The sequence below is a fragment of the Botrytis fragariae genome (genome assembly GCF_013461495.1).
Source record: "Botrytis fragariae strain BVB16 chromosome Unknown tig00000274, whole genome shotgun sequence".
NCBI lineage: Eukaryota > Fungi > Ascomycota > Leotiomycetes > Helotiales > Sclerotiniaceae > Botrytis > Botrytis fragariae.
In genome coordinates, this window is record NW_023501007.1 from 4,646 (window position 1) to 25,092 (window position 20,447).

The 20,447-nt window shown below is 41.6% G+C and overlaps 9 protein-coding genes across 9 annotated transcripts; 4 read left to right on the forward strand and 5 right to left on the reverse strand.

The window, feature by feature from the left end:
* Positions 1–686: 686 nt before the first annotated feature.
* On the reverse strand, positions 687–1,632 carry Bfra_012320 (putative surf4 family protein; the record flags this gene model as incomplete). Its single annotated transcript, XM_037342637.1, has 4 exons — positions 687–824; positions 877–1,370; positions 1,425–1,537; positions 1,592–1,632. The coding sequence occupies 4 exons, from the start codon at positions 1,630–1,632 to the stop codon at positions 687–689; spliced, it is 786 nt and encodes a 261-aa protein (XP_037187359.1).
* Positions 1,633–2,212: 580 nt separating this feature from the next.
* Positions 2,213–2,516, forward strand: Bfra_012321 (uncharacterized protein; the record flags this gene model as incomplete). Its single annotated transcript, XM_037342638.1, has 2 exons — positions 2,213–2,422; positions 2,481–2,516. The coding sequence occupies 2 exons, from the start codon at positions 2,213–2,215 to the stop codon at positions 2,514–2,516; spliced, it is 246 nt and encodes an 81-aa protein (XP_037187360.1).
* A 629-nt stretch (positions 2,517–3,145) lies between these two features.
* Positions 3,146–4,299, reverse strand: Bfra_012322 (putative uncharacterized membrane protein; the record flags this gene model as incomplete). Its single annotated transcript, XM_037342639.1, has 4 exons — positions 3,146–3,397; positions 3,447–3,638; positions 3,694–3,959; positions 4,023–4,299. 4 exons carry the CDS (start codon positions 4,297–4,299, stop codon positions 3,146–3,148), a joined length of 987 nt encoding a protein of 328 aa, XP_037187361.1.
* A 503-nt stretch (positions 4,300–4,802) lies between these two features.
* Positions 4,803–5,919, forward strand: Bfra_012323 (putative tat pathway signal sequence protein; the record flags this gene model as incomplete). The annotated part of the gene is made up of 5 exons (XM_037342640.1): positions 4,803–5,097; positions 5,167–5,416; positions 5,467–5,497; positions 5,553–5,622; positions 5,684–5,919. The coding sequence occupies 5 exons, from the start codon at positions 4,803–4,805 to the stop codon at positions 5,917–5,919; spliced, it is 882 nt and encodes a 293-aa protein (XP_037187362.1).
* Positions 5,920–6,376: 457 nt separating this feature from the next.
* On the reverse strand, positions 6,377–6,702 carry Bfra_012324 (uncharacterized protein; the record flags this gene model as incomplete). The annotated part of the gene is made up of 2 exons (XM_037342641.1): positions 6,377–6,401; positions 6,518–6,702. The coding sequence occupies 2 exons, from the start codon at positions 6,700–6,702 to the stop codon at positions 6,377–6,379; spliced, it is 210 nt and encodes a 69-aa protein (XP_037187363.1).
* Positions 6,703–7,382: 680 nt separating this feature from the next.
* On the forward strand, positions 7,383–8,165 carry Bfra_012325 (uncharacterized protein; the record flags this gene model as incomplete). Its single annotated transcript, XM_037342642.1, has 1 exon — positions 7,383–8,165. The coding sequence occupies one exon, from the start codon at positions 7,383–7,385 to the stop codon at positions 8,163–8,165; it is 783 nt and encodes a 260-aa protein (XP_037187364.1).
* Positions 8,166–8,635: 470 nt separating this feature from the next.
* Bfra_012326 (uncharacterized protein) lies at positions 8,636–9,429 on the reverse strand (the record flags this gene model as incomplete). Its single annotated transcript, XM_037342643.1, has 2 exons — positions 8,636–9,352; positions 9,406–9,429. 2 exons carry the CDS (start codon positions 9,427–9,429, stop codon positions 8,636–8,638), a joined length of 741 nt encoding a protein of 246 aa, XP_037187365.1.
* Positions 9,430–9,664: 235 nt separating this feature from the next.
* Positions 9,665–11,605, reverse strand: Bfra_012327 (uncharacterized protein; the record flags this gene model as incomplete). Its single annotated transcript, XM_037342644.1, has 6 exons — positions 9,665–9,746; positions 10,595–10,661; positions 10,712–10,804; positions 10,925–11,033; positions 11,076–11,251; positions 11,308–11,605. 6 exons carry the CDS (start codon positions 11,603–11,605, stop codon positions 9,665–9,667), a joined length of 825 nt encoding a protein of 274 aa, XP_037187366.1.
* A 1,049-nt stretch (positions 11,606–12,654) lies between these two features.
* Positions 12,655–14,606, forward strand: Bfra_012328 (uncharacterized protein; the record flags this gene model as incomplete). Its single annotated transcript, XM_037342645.1, has 4 exons — positions 12,655–12,664; positions 12,698–12,906; positions 12,937–13,919; positions 13,973–14,606. The coding sequence occupies 4 exons, from the start codon at positions 12,655–12,657 to the stop codon at positions 14,604–14,606; spliced, it is 1,836 nt and encodes a 611-aa protein (XP_037187367.1).
* Between the last annotated feature and the right edge of the window lie 5,841 nt (positions 14,607–20,447).

Sequence of the window (20,447 nt, forward strand, 5' to 3'; positions counted from 1 at the left end):
TAATTCAATTCAGTTTTCAAATAAATATAATTTAATTGAATTCCTATTTATTCCTTTTTTCAGATTTTTAAAAAACTTACATTGAATTCTATAGAATTAATAACTAATTAGGGACTTTTTAACTAATTATTAGCTTTTTATTAAAAATAGATATTAGAGTTAATAACCATCAATAAATTCCTTATAATAATAAATAGAATTAATATTATAGATCTATTAATTGGAAAAATAATCTTAATATAATTTTGAATAAATATAATTTAATTAATTTCTAATTTATTCCTTTTTTCAGATTTTCGAAAAGATTCAAATTAAATTCTATAAGATTAATAACTAATTAGGGACTTTTTGACTAGTTACTAGTTTCTTATCAAAATTAATTACTAGGATTAATGATTAGCAAAAAATTCCTTAGAATAATAGTTAGTAGTTAGGAGACTTTATACGAGAGATTGCTCTATATTCTGGATAATATTTCGTATTATACAATGTATGAACCAGAACATAATTTAATCAAATGCTTGATTCCATATTCATAGATCTTATATCATCTCCTGTTTCATTACTTACGTAAAAAGTATTTACGACTTGAAAAATAAACCCTCTATATATCAGCTTAACCTCCAGATGTTGCTTTGTGCAAGAGTATAAGATAGCCATGCCATCGTCTCGCGATACTGGGTATCTCAAAGTTCCTTCGCCTTCTCATCAATACTATATGCACCTGGGCCATTGTTTACTAGAAGAATAAGACCTCCTGCAATAGATAAGGTTTGCAAAAAATCATATTTAGCGAAAGCCTTGCGAGGATGAGTCTGATGAAGCTGTATTCCTGGTCAGCGCATTTTGTTTTTGCAGATGTTATCTCAGACTTACATTCCAAAAATCATTAATGAGAAAGTTGAGGACACTTAACATGGAGACGAGAACAATGCCGCTTATCTTTGCTTTGTAGCCGACGGCGACCATAACACAGACACCGAATCCCACGACGAATACAATAACGCTTAATAAGTTCAATTCCAGGCTGGAAAAGAATGCAAGGAAAGTTAAAACAATAAGGACTCGACCAGCAAGCTGGACATACATCTTGTTATCTTTTTGCTCAATCCCAGGTAGGCCAGCCATAACTGGTCTCTTGCGCGCCCATGACGCGCATAGCATTATCAACAACCCCCCAAGAACCGAAAGATTACGCAAGAAGTAGCCAAAATCCGAGATCATGCCATAACATAATGCTTGCGTTACAACCACAAAAATGAGGCCTCCAACTGCAAGTTCTATGTGTTTCCGGGCGAGGACGAGGGAGGAGCAGGAAATCATCAAAACAACATTAGTAAAAAGTATGAGATTAGCTACTCCATAGTAAACTTGGAATAAGTTAGCAAAGACTCCATGGTTAGAATCAACCCTGTAGTACTGACTTTTTCGGTATTGATTCAGAAATATGAGCTGATTCTTCCACTCAGTAACGATTGTAAAAGCATCCTCCAAGAATGTGACGATTATCAGGAATCTTCCCATGAGTGGTATATATCTCGAACATGTCAGTAGATAAATGACAGTCTCAGATGCTGGATCGAAAACCTACTTTTTGATGGTGTCGCTGTGGTCTTTCATAAAAGCTTCCATCTTGATTGCCTAGTGACTTTGAGAACTGAGATGATTCATGTACCTAACTTAGTTTTGGAGACTCATAGAGGTATATGCGTCGCTAATAGAAAAAACTTGAAGTATTTAATGAATGCACTGTGAAAAGAGAACCAATCTAGCCAAAAGACATCAGTCTAAGTGAAATGTCGGCTGTAGCGTTTTATTAAAAGTTCTGTTTGATAATATTACACAAGTGCGATGGGGGAGTATCGGTAACCAGACACTGATGTTTAAAGGGACATTATCATGTGGAGTGGCTCACTGCTGTAAGCCACTGTGCACAGTCCTATCTAGAAACATTAGAATGAATTTATGTCCGACTCTCCGAGACCAAAGTGTATTTGACGCAGTTCTTTCAAAGAGCAGCTGCCCTTGGAAAGAGTATGTCCCTGAAGCCACAGAAAGCCCTTAAATTTTTTCTGAGTATATATAGACAGTGATTGCTGTATGTTCCACTAATCACAACACATCACATTCAAACATCCTTATCAATATTCAGCCTTTTCACTAGATTCAACTTCCAACAACTTCAATTCCACCGGATACAGAATTCACCATCATGCAGTTCTCTCAAGTCATTATGGCCGCGGCCGCTCTTTTCGCTACCCTCGCCGTTGCTGGTCCTTCCTACCCTAACCTTTTGGATACTCGCTCGCCAAAGTGCTCCAATGGCGAGACTTGCGAAGGTGTTAACTCCGACACGTGCTGCTACAGTGATGGTTGTTGTTATGTCTGCTCCGAGGGCTCTGATTCTGAGTGCGTCGCAGAGGTATGTTCTATTCCTGAAACGATGCATTGAACGGAGATGCTGACTCATTTACTTGTAGATCACTGAGCGCTCTATTTTCGCCGAGATTGCTTAATTGATCTGCACGCTAATCAAAGCCTGAATCACAGGAGAGGTGCCCCAAGCATTTCTCTTTTGGTCTTTGAGTCTTGGTACTTGGATTGCAGAGCGTAGTAATGGGATGGAATGGAACTGGTGTGATTTTATCTGATTTTATGTGAAGAAGAATGGATTTGGATCTGGGTCCATCTCGAAACCTGAATACTTTCTACTGGCAGGTTTCCACACTCATTTAGCAAATAAACTTTTTTTGGACTTCCATTGTTGTGTTCCGTATCGCTTGATACTTGATGTATCAAGATGTGTGATGTGTAAATCTCAAACTTGCAACTTGGAAAAGAGGATCTGTAAGCACAAGCTGTAAACTCTCCTTTTATTTGCTTCCAGTCCATTGTTAGATTAGCCTCCTTTCAAAAGCAAGTAAACCCTACAACAGGATAATTTTGACGACTCGAAATAAAGGCCGTGATATGTTTCAGCACTGAATCAAGGCAAGCTTGACTTTCATAAGGGCATCTACTACTTCGAAATTTTTCTTCTATCGTCAGGCCAAATCTTCGATAATAAATTTCACCGTGAGCAATAGTTGAACTTTCTTGCTTCGAGAAAAAAGTTTTATCTATAACGAATTGATCATAACAAAGTTTAGGTCATTGATCTACAATTTCGCGTATAAGGTGCCATTTCAATGTCAACTATATCATCCTCTTTATATCGATATTTTTGTATCACATACATAGCCTGAATGATCAGCCCCGCCCCTATGCCAGAAGTGATATCAGGTATAGTATGCCAGATCAGCCAATCTGCAACGAGGGCAAGTACCACCTGGAAGTAAATCATATGCACAGCATAACTGTTTCCTTCATCAGAAAGCCCTGCTGTCAGAAGATACTCCTAATGCATTTGATCAGTATCAATTCAAGTTTCAGGAACATTGTATTACCATTAAAGCTCCAGAAAGCCCAATAGACCCCATAATAAACCACTGTAACAAGCCTAGATCAAAGTTGAAGTTGACTCCCGGAACGGCAGCAAAGCAAGCACTGCTTACAATCAGGATACTAGTGGCAAAACAGTTGGTTGTCACAAGTGGATGTGATCGTAGTCCGATCTTGGAGATTGAAGAGTAAGCGCACTGAAGTACTGAAGTTAGTGAGATTCAGAAAAAACAATTGATATGTTCTGCTTACGACTCCCCCTAGCACCCCGATCATTGAACAGGCCAATCCCAGCCGCGATTGAGATGTCCAAATCTTCTGATGATTATCTGCATCATTGTAGTAAAGCAGATCGATGACAAAACTTGGTTTGGTGATAAGTCCTACACCAAGAAAACAGATTGCTATGGAACCAATCTCTATCAAGGTGAATTTTTTTGTTGTGACGAGACTAGCTCCCAACGGCGCTAGAAGATTCAGAGTTGTTGCGTCTGCTAGAGGAAGATACTTCAGAGAATCTGAGGCAACATTGGGAGTCAATCAAGGTTTCAAAGGTGAGGATAATCTCGATGTGCAATGACGGACAGGATACTCACAGTAAAATCCAGCTGAACCACAAATCCCTCCTAAGCTTCTCAGTATGAGCAGATGCCTAACACTTTTCTTACCAAGAGGCAGCTCATTCGGGTAACGTGTCGTGAGGAAAAGACTGTTGATACTCAAGGTGATGAACATACGGACTTGGAGAATCTGTTGGGGGTCTACTGAGGCGGTTGTCTCTAGGTATTTGGCCAGCCCGTGAATCGTTACAGCAAAAAATTGAGAAGCAAGTACTAGCAACGGTCCTTTGTTGATCATCCTGAAAAGACCAAAAAAATAGAGTTGATGGCTTGGCCGCTAGAAAAGTGAAAAGCTGGAAGATCTTATGTATACCTGGAGGACATTGAAAGAAGGTTGAAATTCATAGTGCGACTTCAATCGTATCATTAAGGATTTCCCATCCTGGGCCATGGTGTACTGGAGTCAGACTTCGGCAGAGGCTCTACCCTAGTCAACCGACTCTCGATTGCAGGCTCGCGCTCAAACTTAAAACTCCTTCAATCAAGTGATTTTTTACCCGATTTCCTCTCACGATGTTCCCAATATAAGGTTCCCTCTCGGGGTCCGTGAGAGTCATGCGACTTTAGTTTATATTGCAAAGTCCCCTGCCCTGATAAGCGAGCCGATGATCAGACCAAATTTATTTCACGGGGCACTTGCTACTTCAAATGAAAACCACATCGAACGGCTTCTCTACATCAAAATAATCATCACAACCTTCCTATTATCTGCGCTCTTCTCAATTTACTGTTCAATCCAAAATGACTTTATTTTTGAGAATTTTCAATCCTCAGGCCGAAAGATGGGCAGATCAACATCGAGCCAACAAAGCATCAATGGAAAGTGAGGAAAATTTGCTACCAAAGGCTGGAGACGACACAGAGGTACCGAGATCGCATAAATCTTTAAATGGTACTACCCGAGTCGTCATCACAGTTATTACATTGCTCCTATGGGGTGCGGCGGCTTTCGTCGCGGGTAGTATGACTAGTAAAACGCATCGGGATAGTCCTTTGGGCTCAGCTGAAAATGGATTTGTTGAAGAGCTAATTATTAGTAAGTTGAAGGAAATCAACATTTCATACTTCAGTCTCAGAAATTTTGCTAATACAACATGACTCATAGCACCCTCTGAGACATTCAAGCTCATACAAACGAGATTTACTGGCGGAGTGGACTTTAGCCCTGAAGGCATAGAAGTCCTCGCTCCCTCAATTTATGTCGGCGAGCCGAGTCTTGAGATCGATGAAGCATGGAACGCTATTATCGGAGGAGAATCACATTACTTTTCGGTCTCTGAGGAAGAAGCTAGAAGGTTATGGGGTACAGAGTCTGATAGGTATAGAGACAGGATTAGGGGTGGGTGGACTGGCACGTGAGTCTCAACTAATGTTTCTGGCTGGCCTAAATATCTAACAGACTTAGACTCGACATGTTTCACTGTCTACATTGCCTAGTACGCCATATACTAAACATCATTTGATATAAACCCGCTGACAACTTGGAAACAGAATCAATTGAGAAAAGCTCTACGTCGTGACATCTATCCCGAGGAAGAACATCGAGGGATGATACACCAATGTAAGTGAAAAAGGCCTTCCAACCTCTTGTAAAATTACAGCCAAACTCATAAATTTTCCAGTGCATTGCATCGATCATTTAAGACAGGTGATAATGTGCCAGGGTAGCAGCGTTATATCTCCTAGCGAGTGGCATGATGAACGCGGCCAGTATATAAATCCTAAGCAAGTCCATACCTGCAGGGCTTTCGAGAAGCTTCACGAGTTTTCAAAAGCGAGATACAATGGGAGTATTGCTGTACCACGCGGGCCGAAGATGCCTCTGCACCCACATCCATCTGTCCCACTATTTACATAGATTCGAAGGAGAAAATGAAGCGTCCAGGCTAAACCTCGTGATTAATTCTCACATTGATCAATCCAATAATGTCTTGAAGTCCTTCTACACGTTGCCCACGCCATAGGCTCCTGCCTTCTATCTTGAAGTATTCACTGGAATCATTTGAATAATGAGAACATTACAGGCTTGACGAGCAATTTCGCCCTGGTTGAACGTACTTGAGTAAGAAAACGATTCCAGAGTGATAAATTTTCAATAAATCATAAATCTATGTTGGAGGGAAAAAGATCACCTTAAACAGATCTATCCAAGCACCTTCAAATCACTCCCATTGTGTAGCTACTGCAAAAAAAGACATCAACATCCGAACTTCCATTCTGAGGAAACTTCTCAGAGCCCTTTCACAAGCAACTTCAACCCTCTCAGTACATCTGTTTCTGCGGCTTCACGTGAATTGGCGTCTCGAATTTGCAGCTTAGATTTGCTTGTCCCAAAGGAAACTATTATTTCATAGTTTAAAGTCAGTGAGGGTATAATATCGTCATTTCAGAGCTTGTAGTACCAGCCGCAGGTGTCTAACTACTGAATTGCAGCCCGACAAGAGAGGCTTGCTTACAGGCAGTGCTGGGTGAGATATATGGCGTGAGTGAAGACTATATCGAATCCTCCTTTCTGCACCTCTTCCATTGAAAGCTGACTCGTGCCCTTGCTGTGCTCCCAAAAGGTAAAATTGTTAACTGCGAGGTATCGATACGAGAGCTCTTTATCATAACACGGCTTGGATAGCCGCGAGGACAGCATAATATCAAAATCGCAACCGTTTGCTTTCGCTTCTGCGACCGACCACCCGCATTATCCTCGGCGGGTTAGGGCATAAGAAGAAGAAGTTGTATAATGGTTGTACAAAATGATGCCGAATGTCCATGCCAAGATGACCGTTGCCTATGACACAATGTAAGTATACCAGCTCCCTTTTGCTCGTGGCTTTTGCTGGTGTTCGTACTCGTGGGCGGAAAACAACCTGGAATCGCCGATTTCCGAGCCTGTACTAAAGAGGGGCGATTTGAGATACTCCGGGGAATTCATCTGCAGCAATTTACCAAATAGAGTAAGGGTAATAACAATGAGTTCAGGAATAAGAACAAAGATTGGAAACTCTTAATGTGCTGGGACAGAGTGATCCTGCACTAGATGTGAGAGCAAAGCAGGTAGAGGTTAAGAGGTTAAAGAGAAGATTGAATTAAACAAATGCTCACTAGGATCAGGGCGCTATAGTGAAACATCTTGAATGTTGCCCCTTTAAAGATAGCCTTCGAACTACTTCCCCCACTAAGCAGCACCGCGGTAATTGCCCCCTTAAAGACAGGATAGACTACCCACATGAATATTGGACCATATCCAGGTAACCTGGGAGAAGACATGAATTCATCAGTCAGGGTGCGTCTTCCATTTCTTCCATCAGACGATATCACAAGACTACGATGAAATTTATCCGCTCCCCAAGCTACGAAGTAGTGCGCCAAAGTGAAGATGGATCTGAAAAATCAAGTCCAGTTATTCAGTCTCTCTCAACATCCTTCTTGTGCATAGGGTGGGTGTTCGCGGCAGTTTTTGCATTCACCACTGGAGTACAGATTTTTTGGCAATCCAGGCTATACAAGCACCGCGATCTTAGTTCCGGTTCATTCGGTACTGGGTTTGATACTGATTTTGACCCATCAAAGCCTTATGTCCGACAAGAATCGAAAATGTTCTATGGAGGACCACGCTGGTATGATAATGGTACTGGGTACAAAGTCCACAATCCTTCCGAGCCAAGATACGTCGGACCACCTACAGACGAATTGGACGCGGCGTGGAAGGAGTTGGTCAAAGGTCGATACTTCAACGTCACCGAAGAGGAGGCTGAGATCGCATTCGGGACGCCACACGGACTTTACAATCACCCTGGTCTTGGCTACCTAGTGGGACTGGACGTCTACCATGCTCTACATTGCGTCGACGAGATCAGGAAAGCTCTAGACAAGGAATTCTACTACAATAATAAGACAAAACATGCCTATCCGGAGAGAGCTCACCGCGACCATTGCCTGGATCACCTTAGACAGCAACTAATGTGCCATGCTGACCTTACACCAATACCAGTAATATGGTACGAAGGGCATGGGAGAAGTTTCGTCCAGTCTGATGTTGTACATACTTGTCGGAATTGGGATATGCTGCAGGAGTTCAAGAACTCGCGGGTTGACGAGGCGGTGTTTTGAGAAAACGGTGTATCTGGATAGGTCTCAGAGAAAGAAAGAATAAAGGAGGGAGATGCAGGCAATTTTTGAAGTTATTTTCTACAGAAGGGGATCTCGAGCGCACAAGTTGATGCAATTCTATCAGTGTTGTAATTAGTATATTCCATGTTTTAATTACGCTACACTTTAGTAATGAGTATCAACATTTCCATCTATCAGAAAAGAGGCTTCACAATATATGTTTTCACGCTTAGATTTCAAAGATATCAACTTGAAGTATAAATACCCCCGCGTTTCATTATGTCTCTAGTATAGCCCTTTCGTATAAAATATACGGTTGTCGTCTACGAGATAGCAAGGTCTCCGAGAGAGACTTTCCATGGATGGCATGCACCTGTATGGCACAATACTTCCCTTTAATCTTTCTAATAATAAAAAATTGATTTCCCGCTCTGCTAACACCAACCACACCCTCCTGCGATTTATTGACTTTAAAAGACTTCCATCTCGCCAATCATACATCTAAGCCTGAACGCCGATCTCTTGATTTTTGTTCCAGTCGCAAGCTGGATCTGAGTAATGTTCGGGCTCCCGACCCGGCTGTAACAGTGCTCAACGTGCTCTTTAGAACGTGATACACTGTCTAGAACAAGGGGGGACTTCCTATTCGCACGGATCTGCTTGGCCCAAATGTAGGCGCAATGTTGATAGTGGAAGGTTCCATGACTGTATATGACCTCGTAGTTGCCCAGACGAGCCTCTGCTTCCGTTATGATATTGATTCCCTCTCTTTCCCTGTAGAAGGTGAAATTGTTGACTAGTAAAAACTCGTCGGACAGTTCTTGGTCGTAACAAGGAGGATGTACCCAACCGGACATCATGAGATCAAAGACGCACCCGCTGTCTCGCGCTTCTTGTGGTGTACGGCCGCATTCTCCCATGTTTACAAATTGAGCTGATGATAGACCGAGAGAAATACTTGTACTGACAATTGAGCCAATACCAAATATAACGAATAAAAACGCTAACCCGACATAAATACCTATGTACTGCCACTTTCTCATATAACGAAGATGCGGATTATCGTCAAGCTTTTCATCGTCGCACAGAGACGGCGACAATGTGCGATCGCTGCTGCAATTTTCCGAGCCTGCCGGGTAGGCCTGCTCTGATTCTGCTTCTCCTAGAAGCGCGAGTCTCTGCTCCATCTAATGCGGCAATGTTAGCAAAATCTCCCAGCGATATCACAACATCATCTTACCTTACTCGTGCTGTGAAGAATCATTCTTCCGATGCAGATCAGATATCAGAAACAGCTCAAAGTCGACACATGAAGAAAAAATCGAGTTCCCCTAGCTACCTAGTTTCAGTAGTAGCGTCCCAACCTGCAAAGATATTGACGCACAATGACGAAAGTGAAATGTGCAGACTGTGAAGAGGAATTAAGGGTGTGTCTAATCTGTTGAAAATCTGTAAAGAAATTTGAGCGGCGCTATCATGGCCAAGAACAATGACCACATCTACTCATGAGTGCCTTTCAGAGAGAAAGTGCCCCTTGAAAGATGAGCCTCGGGCACTATTCGAAGTCCCGAGTCGAGTTCACTATTCTCTGAATTGCATTCGATGCCCGTTCAGCCGAAAAAAGTTAATCGATAACATAAATCGTAGTAGTGACAGAAGTACAAGGCTTTTGTGCTTTATTTCTTTCGTAATAAACGAAAGTCAACCTTCGAACGGCATTGAAAACTTATCCCCTGTGGTAACAGAACCAGTATAAATTTTCTCATAATTTTTTTAATGCGCAGTCACTAAGTACCACTGAGCAATCAAGGGGCGCACAACACTGCTAAATCGACAACTACTACTTGTTTACCTACCATTGCCTTACTACGATCCCATATATGGCTGTTTCCAATGATAAACCTGCGATCATACTGTTAGTCTTGTGGCCAGCAGTATTCGGGGTCCTGGCCGCTTCTACGTCACTCGGAAGGCAAGCATTCTTAACATCGTTGTCCATATGAGCGAGCAAAAAGAGTATGTTGAGATGGAATGTTTCATGTATGAAAGTGAGCAAGGGAAAAATTGCATCATGCGTGCTTTTACACGTTTCCAATCGAGTGTTCTAGAGCTTCTCTGCATTTTAACTTTACATAGAATTGTTCAAACAAATAATTCACCAATAATCCGTAGTGCAGGTAGAATTTCTAGCAAGTAACCTGTGGAGTGGATTATCAGCAAATAACCCGTGGGTGCGGATGATCTCTGCGTAGTCTATTCAAAGATACAAAGCAAAATTCTCCACTACATATGAATACAAATTACAGAGCCAAATCCATCACGTATGGTGTTCTTCTAATGGATACATCCAGTTCCTCAAAGCACTGAAATCTCTGCAAACATGCCACATATCTGTGTCCGCATGATGTATGTGCTTAGTAGGCCTCAACGTTCTTGGAATTGGAGTCATATCAAGCTGACACTTAAGGAGCTGGTGAATCTGCAATAAGCAGTGTTCTGCGTTTGAGTTAGTTACATAGTTCTATCAATTCATACTTCCAACTTACTCAAATGCATTTCAAGCGGTCTTTGCGGATCTGGGTCTGCTGCGGGGCCAAAGTACCACTCGGGTGACAGTGACATTCTGATATAATTCTGATCTTGAGGTCAGTTTTTGGCATATAGCTAAATTGATGTCAAACTTACTAAACAATGAAGTGAATGTAATCCATTTGTCCTATAGAGAACAAATTTGATGGTTAGAATGCTATGTTTCATACAGATCACAAAGAACTTGCTCCAAACGTATGGTCCCATGCACAAAGTCTCTTTCAAAGAACTCAACCGCTTCCGGAGGCCAGTCTTTCGGTGGAACAGCAATAAATCGATCTGGACAACGCGATAACGTATTAGAAAAGCTCAGGTTTCCACCGTAGTTTGAAACATGCCTTTCAAATCGAGATTCCAATGGTGGTCTGTTTCGCGACCAGGGATGCCAAAATAGTCAGGGCCAGGTGGCTGGGTGAGAGACGCAGTGCCGTTCTCGTCATACACAAATCCTCCATAGAACTTGACCTTTTTCAAAGCCAATGTGTTGCGATCAGGTCCTATCGGTTTTCAGCTTCCCATAGCATTTCGAGGTCTCATTATCAGAACAACCAACGTATTTCAGTCTTAAATCCTCTCTCATAACTACCTAAAGGACCATCACAGTCTGCAGCTTCTCCCAACAACGTGATGGCCAATGCTACTGCGAGTACTAGTGATAGAGTGTAGAGGCATATTGCGTGGAATCTAGAGATGCTATCAATGCTACGGGAATTCATCGAACCCACCTCTGCTGTTTTCGTCTCGATATCCTCTGTGTCGCTGTCATGGTGATTGGATCGAGAGATGTTTTCATAAGCGCGAGGCGGGATGCTACGGAAGCCGGTTCGGAAGCCGCTAAGTAAAGAAGCCATTTGTCGAGATAAAATAGACGACCACTTAATGATCATTTTGTATTGTGTATTCCAGTCCTACGTAGAGCTTAAATTATATTTGAATGTAGTTCGGAGGTGCCGAAGCGAAGTGAGAGGTATTTTGAGATACGCATTGTTTAAGAGGGCAGTTGCACCCTGAAACCAACTTACTAATCCTCCACCATTTTCATACTAATACAATTTGATCCCGGCTGATATAGTACGAACTCGTCCTGCTCTCCTTTTCGTGAGGAATCATAGTCTCGCATCAGAATGAATTGAGTGTTGCTTTGAAGCCGTACACATGATTTCGATGTTATGAGCCATTTAAATTATCCATTCGTAGTTGGTACTCAACTCTCTGCAGAAGAAACTCATGAAGATGGCTGATCCAACTCGCCGAGCCTCTTAAATATAATTTCTATATCGATGTTAGAATCTAAGTTTGAAAATGTTTGAAGCAGAGGATGACAAGGTGGATTCGATTCTGAGCTTCTGAACCAGGTAAACTTACGTCAGAATAAGCTTTCGGGTCTTCTTACTTCTTCAGGTGACGGTAAGTTCGGATAGCTGATAAACTCCGATGGCACCCCGTGGAGTATAATCTCCTAGGTTTGAGATAAAATAGAAAGGCTTATCTCAAGTTAAGCTTTTGAGATAAGCTTTCTTTCTTATCTTTTCATATAACTCAAGCAGTCTAGATAACAATACTTGTTAAGGCCCTTTATCAATCTTCTAGAAAAACATTATTTCAACTTAAACTTTCAAGTCCTCTTAGTTCTTCAGGTCGTACTACGGTGATTTCGGATAGTACGCAGTGACTGATAGAATCCAATATAACCTTTCAAATTTACAGTAGGGGAGGAAAATGCTATCTCAAGTTAAGCTTTCGGTCTTCTTACTTCTTCACGCCAAAGGCTATTTTTAGACAGCACAGCTTGGTGACACCGCCTGAGATTCTCAAGTGTGATCGTCAGCCTGTCACAATCTCTTTATAAACTTTAATCTGATGCAGTGTTGGAAATGACCTCAGCGGCGCGCTGGCACTTATGGTCCATGGTAGGATATTATTCTGTTTATAACGATTCGTAGACCCGGGTCTTGATAGCTTGGCAGCTTGGCAGCTTGGCGAATCGAATTCTGAATATACAAGCGCTGGCAAGAAACATGATTCGAAGAGAGCTATTAGAACCGGTCACGGAGTTTCAACTGGCATTGGAAAATGTGTCTTTGGGGGACGTGGTTCAATCGCCGGTCAGCTTTTGCCTCAAGATTCCAATGCGGATAATACTTTTCTAAGTGTTAGAATGCTAACTAACCCTAAAAATTAGGATGCTCTACATAGCTTCCGGAAATTTTTGCGACGTGGAACCATTCTGCAGCGACGGCAACTTCTTATGGAAGCGCACAAGCTCTCTGCTCAAACATCATCATCACATGATCTTCATCTCCTTCAATCGCCATCCCTAGAGTTTGACAACAGTACCACGTACGCATCTGACGTCGCATCTGAAATTTGTAAGAAGCGGCATCTGGACGGTCTGTTGCAGCAATCCAGTCCTATAAATGGCTCTGCTCGCAAGCGGAGAGCTCAACCCTCAAGGGCGGCCTTTAATTTATCAAATACCACTGCGCACTCTCCCTCTACTAAGAAGGTCTCTTTAACTACGTTCCATCCTCGAGAATATGACCAATACCCAGAGAATGGGCATGGTGAAATCCATATCGATAAAGATGCAGGAGTTTATGGCTTGACGCCGGAACATGTACAGTCGCCACAGACTGCATCTTACGACCTATCTAGCAATCCCACTATTCCAAACATCCTTGTCAAGGCAAGGGAATTCTTTGAGTTGCGGCTTGCTAACCGTGGGAATCGCGCTAGATATCTTGTTCGCGCCGTCCAGGGATTTCTTGAGGCACCTCAGCTCCCATGTGATTTTGCAAAGGAGATGTGGAATAAAAAGTCGGCAATCTTCTCTAAACCACAAGTGACAGGGTCCACGGCTCGCTTTCGAAGTCTCTATGAGGGCCATCGGAAGATTAAGAGGGGTGGGGAGGAGTACCTTGCTGCAGCTCGCTTCTGTTATATCTATTTGGAACACGATTTGGAGCAGATAATACAATCGCAAAAACTTGTTTTGTCTCAAGGTAGAGGCAAAGTGACGGCTGCCTTCCAGCTACAGGCAAAGAACATTTCCATCACTATGGATGCTCTTCGAGCCGAACGTAAGGCCGGCCGAGGATATATACGACTTTTAATGGAAGGCGGACCTGGTTTTGTGCTTCGCATGGGTAGCAATGTATCGACCATGTAAGTTGCACTTTTCTATTCTCAAAGTTTTAGATGCTAAGGAATTTATTTAGATGGGAAAGGAAGCTTAGTGTCAGCGATATCACTCTTATTATAGAATTCATCAAGACCTATGCCGGCGACCTATATGACAACATCAAATCATACGATCAAGCTGCTGTACAAGCACTTCTTAACGGCTTCATCGCATATGGTTGGACTAACACGGAGATTCGTGAAACACGAAGCTCTCTGTTCGACGAATTACAACGCTATGCCAATTTATACAACCAATGCCCTGAAAGAACACTCGAAGATAATTCCAACACAGTGTCTCTCGCAACACCAATATCAGAAATCTGGGACGGTTCATTGAGGCAGAACAAATCCCCTTCTATGCTTTCAAATCTAGATCTGCTTCTGGAAGAGAGAAATCAGATGATGTCAATGCCAACAAATTCCGAGGGAGACCTAGAATTAGTCCTTTGTAACGAGGACTTCGGCTATATCGGAACAACTGCACTAGAGCTTGAACAGCCTTTATTCGAAGAGAATTTAGACACAACGTTTGATACAATAGATACTTCTGGCTCCGAAATACAAGATGATTTTTCTCTCTTCCACGAGCTCTTCCCAGAGCTCACTGCCTATGAAACTTCCGTTCATTCTTTAAACAGTGGGTGTTTAGATACGCCACCTGAGAGTTAACTAATTATCTCGTGGCACTTGGCAAAAGCGCATGAGCGTGTATTTGAGAATGTTCTGGGTACTTATTTGTTTCTATTCTCGACAACACTGATCGAAATCTATATAGGCTGCTCTAATCTTCGGATTTTAGCGGAGCCTCAATCGGTACTTTAGGACTTTGAGGCATATGTGGATGGTGGAGGACGCAGAATGTAGGGGGTCTTGCTAGCCTCACGACCGGTGCGGTAATGTGTTCAAGCTTTGCGTTTCCGTGTATATAAGTGCTCAGAACGTCGGGCATCAGCCTGACGCATCTACGAAGAAGAGAGATATCCCTTATGTGATATGTCGGGGCTCAATGGTTTTGCCTATTAGCCTAAAGAATAAATACATGAGAGTATGCATTCTGAAAGCATCTTCACCGTACCTTGGTGGCAACACACTATTTTATGACGTTCTTGAACATGGCAATGTCAAACGAGGAAATGCTAGTGGTGGCGCTATCTATTCCCATAATTTGAATAACTGAGGAAATCGAACGAACTTGTCTTTAGACTTCTATGCAATGATCTGTGTGAGTGGTCTGCTGCGCCGTCATTTCACTGTGATTCTAGTATGACAAATAATGTTTTAGAACACCCTAAAAATAACTCTTAGCCAGGTTATTACAAGAGCAAGGAAGAAGGCGTATTTCTGCGCACAGCACAGTGTATCTGATGCAGAAAAGCGAACCCAAATCCTTGACTTCCAGCCACAAAATCGGTCGAGTTCTGCGCTTCAGTACTTAATTCTACTCCACCCTGGAACCCAAATTGTTGTGGATTTTTGACCGCGATGAAACTACTTGGGTAAATATTATCCCAAACTGTAGACTGACGTTCGAGATCAAAGTTTTCATTTTTATAGAAAGTCCAAGCTTGGCCATCGTACGGATCAACAAGAAGAAAATCGGCGCCTCCACCGAAAGTCTGTCGGGTTCACGGAACTAGGGAAAGTAAGCTGACGAGTTTAAGTTAAGAGAGGAGAGATCATACTATCTACAAAAATGGTACGGGTCGTATAATCATTCTCTGGATATGAAAAGATGTGTAGGTTCAAGACTAGAAGAAGCAGGAAGACAGAGCTGAGTATTGCAGAGAGAGAAACTATCTTCCCTCCCAGCCCATAGAAAGGTGACCATGTCGGCGATTTCAACTTTTCTTCCGACTCAATGAAAGAACATTCTCCAGAAGTAGGACCTGAAGAAAATTCGGTGTGAAGTGAACTTATAGGTCTCGTCTTACAGGAGGTGCCGTGATCCTAAATATACGCAAAATGAATGCGGGTGAGAGAGATACTTTGCGAGATATAATGATGGTGAAAAGTAGATATTATGATCTTATCAATTCTAGTCACGCTTGCTTGATGGGTCAGTTTGTCCCCTCAAATCTATTCGGCACGAGCTCCGGCATAAAAAGGACACCCAGAGCTGGTAGTAAGCTTGTGTGGCAGGCCAAAACCTGGCCTGCGCTCACAGATATATTCTTTTATCATATATGTGAGCCTCATTCGTAGTCACTGAGAGAGTTTCCTCCCCACTCTAGCTTATTATCATAGAAATTAGGGTTGAGGTTAAAGATTTTTAACACCCTTTAACACTCTTTAATACTTCCAAGACCTAACAATAATCTGCCTACAAAATCAACTGAATTTATACTGGCTCAGCAGCCACTGCTGTTAGTACTGAGATGCTTGAGGGCTCGAGAGTCGGATATGCTAGATAACTGAAAGTCACTTGCGCTGATAGACTTCCTTCCGAATACGTACAAGACATTTAATTTCTCTTTTATCATCACCACGTTCATGGCAACTCAAACATGTTTATGGAAATTCTCACACTACTAGCATTGAGACATTATTCATATCTTTGGCTGTTTATCTAACTATGCTGACATAGCACAGACAACTGCTAGCGGCTGCTAATGCACAAGATAAAATATACGCATTGAGAGGATTCTGCAAGGACAGTGACTCCCCAGCATTGCGTCCAAGCTACAGACTCCCTGTTCGAGAATTTCTGATATTAATGTCGCCAAAAAGACTATTCAAAAAGGAGAATAATCTGGAACTTCTAGCATATGGCGGATTGGACTGCCAGGACGGGACCCTTTGCTGGGTTCCTGACTGGGGCTTGACGCCAATACCAATTAATTTTCCTAAGCCTAAATATAAGGAAAGTTAGGATCTGAACTTTTCTGCTGATGCGGGAATCGAGCCCAATTATAGGTTGGAGGATAACGCTTTACTTCAAACTCCATGGCATTATTGTTGGATCAATTACTCCACCTAATCAAAGAAACCAGGAAAAAAATAGATCGGCAGCCTAGGACACTATGCCGGAGTGCCATGTATGATTGAAGTAGCAAATCGACCCTACTATCCCATAAACAAGGTTCAGGAGATCAAATACTTGCACGAATCTTGAATGATAATTCTGATGATGAATCTGATAATGGTTACTCTGGAGCTCTTGACTTCACTGAGAATGTGACAAAGTGAAAACCATCCACCGTGCAAGATAGAGATTACATGCGTCATAGAAGGCCATATTTCTTTCGCACATCCCGATCTAAAGATCTTGTTGGATGCATTGGACCAGCCGAGCTGAAGGCAGGAGATATCATGTTTGTTGCTGTCGGTTGCCGGTACCTTTTGGCGCTTCGCGCGGTCACAGATGCGGGTGAAGTGCACTATAAAATTACAGGAAGCATCTTCAGTGCCGGGGATATGTATGGTGAGTCGTTCATAATACCATGGGAAAAATTGTTGCCTCGCAGATTCTTAGTCACGCTAGTCAACAAAATCGGAAGATTGATTCGGGATGCGTCAACCCCGGAGAACTTGGAAGAAAATATTTATGAACTTCTCCTAGAAGTTAATGTTTACGTCCAATTTCACTGAAAATTGCTAGACTCGCTAGATGTTGCTAATCTTGTGATTGGAGGAAGCAGCATGATAGATAGGAAGAAGAACCGATGGTCAACAACGAAGAATATCCAATAAACATGGTTTACACATTGTCTATGCGAGGTTCGAGCACGCCTAGGAAGAATGCTTCACCAACATAAAGTCTCTAATAATTGACGATGTCATGAAAGAACTGGATATGACTGCTATGCTCGAAGATATTAAAGACGTTAGTAGCAGTGAAGCTTCTTCGCCTCAGTCAATAGAGTGTCTAATCACAAGCTTTGTGGGAGATCTCTTTCGAATGCAAGGATCTCAGATCAGGTTTGGGGGCAGCATACCCGACAGCCGACATGCATAGCGCTAATGCCTCGCCTAGCGCGAGCATTGACTTAGAATCCAGTCATCGAGAAAGGGCTAGCTGATCTGGGGTATGATGTCAAACTTTCTTTAATTAGTGTGACCATCATTTAGAGGTCATGAAATGATGATGAGAAATTTCATGCTCGCAACCTGCCAGACGACTCACTCGGCTAGGTCTTTGGGTGGCTGATCTGATCCTGCGAAGGCTGGTGCTCTTGGAAGCAAAGCTAGGAGTGCAATTTAGTGACAGTAACTCCACTGCCCAGCTCGTTGTCAAGCCGGAGTTCATACCTATCCCAATTGTTCAGCCCGCTACATGTATCTCTCAATGAGCCCGGGGCTATTCTGTGAAAGAATATCTTAACGATTCCAGGAAGAATGATTGAAACAGAAGAATAACATGAATGCAAAAGCATTGTAGGCAATATATACTATGGTGAACGTTGGTGTGTATTGAGCTTTCAATCTGACAGCTAATATATATTAGAAAGAATTATGGTATTTTAGAATGTTAGGTATACATCCAAAAATTGATGTTTCAATGAAATACGGCGCGGGTATGAGGTAGCATCAGCACCACAAAAAAGCAAGCTGATAAAAAGCGTAAAAGTTGTTGTAAGTAGGATGCGTTTTATTGTAAAAGCTATCTACGTCCGGGGTGTATGTGAATCTCCCTTTAATGACTGAGGCCGCCAACTAGTTTTGGGTGCTATTTACGATGGTTGGAAGGATAAGTATTGTAAAACACACCAAAAAGTGATCAAGTTTTTCTCCACTTTTAGACTTTGAACGAATCAAATCGCAACATTGGTTGAATATTTATATAACAAACTCTAGTATACCAAAGTATTATAAAAGTTATATTTTATTCAAAATCATTTGAATTTCAAACGAAATCATTAGTTTTTTTATTCAATTATAATTCAGAATCCTATTTAAAATCTATAAAGAGCTTCAAATACTTCAAAAACTATAAAATTCCTCAAGTAAATAAATTATAATAAAAAGCATCAAAAATTCAAATTTGAAAAGAAATAGCTCAATATCTATTAAATTTCCTTAAAGCAACAATAGATTTATTAAAAACAACAAGTTTTTGTTAAAAGTGGGTTTTACACAACTTATCCATGTAACAATTGTAATCATACGTACCAAAATTGGTCTCCACATCTAGTGACCTAGTTTGATTTTCTCGAAAAAGTAGTTAAATCCATAATCTCTTAGATACTTCATTAAGCGATTTACAATTGGTTTTGATTATATCTAAAGTGAAAAGACTTCGATACTGGTTCTTCCTATTCGGATTCAAACGAAAGATCTTCTGTTTCCTACTTATCTATCAATCCTCGACATAAACAGCATACTGAGAGCTATGGATTCATCAAAAGAAGGAATCATCGTTCAAACAGTCGAATGATACTCCGGCTATAAGTATAGCGTCATCCGGACACCAACCAAAAGCAGCGATGGTAAAAACTATGTGAAACTATCATTCAAGATGGGGAGAAGACGATCATACTTGTAATGATTTTCCTTCAGTCTAGTGATAAAAATCAGACTTGCATTAGAGCAACTCTAACAAAGTAACGGCTTAGATATATTGCAATATAGTCCATATATTCTATCAACAGCGTTTTCCCTTACTTCTAATTCGTCTTTGTCTGCCTTATGAACTCTTTTTCTAGCTCCACATTCTTACTCGAGCCTTGTTCTCGTTTACAACAACTTCACTGGCCGGCTCTCCCGAGAGCTATAAATATACGAAACGTGAAAGCAATAGGATATAATAATAAGTCTCAATCGTTGTGATCACAGTATAAGACTGACATCTCAGTCAGGGAACTTGAGTTCCGACTTCAATGTATCCTCCTTAAGAACTGTTTAATAATTAACTCATTCATTGAATGAAATGAAAGCGTTGTTAACTCCTTTCACCGTCTTTGCACGAGCGCAAAGCATTCCATGTGTGCTATAGGCCGGCTCGGAACATTTGTACACTATATAAGTAATGTTTAATTGATGCACACTCGCTCCCCACTCCAAAATACCGTCATCGAAACTCTTATAGCTTGATTTTAAATGCTGACAATAAAGTTAACGTTTTCAAATCAAATCATGCAGATGAACCCAATGAAAGTATTGGGTATTGTAGAAGCATATTACATATACTACTGCTATTAACTCGAGAACGTTCTTGGATTGCATATTAAAGAGTCGTGGTCGTAGTACATAGCGTAGAAACGCCGAACTTTATTGCTCTATGAAATTATAACCCTCGAATTAAATTGTTCACAGCATAACTAGGATCTTTCTACCTACTATTACTAATATGATGTTCAAATAGAGTATGTCGAAACAAGTTTCTAAGACGTCGGGTCCGAATACAATGAATATCAGATGACGCGTATCTTTTCGTAAGAAAGGCTTGATATCCCTCTCCAAATGCATTTTCGACACTACGTTCATTCTAGTTCGCCGTGCTGGCATATATAGTGCACGGCAGTTGCAGCTTTTATGGATTTCGTGGCTTGGCGGAAGAGGAGACCCATGTTC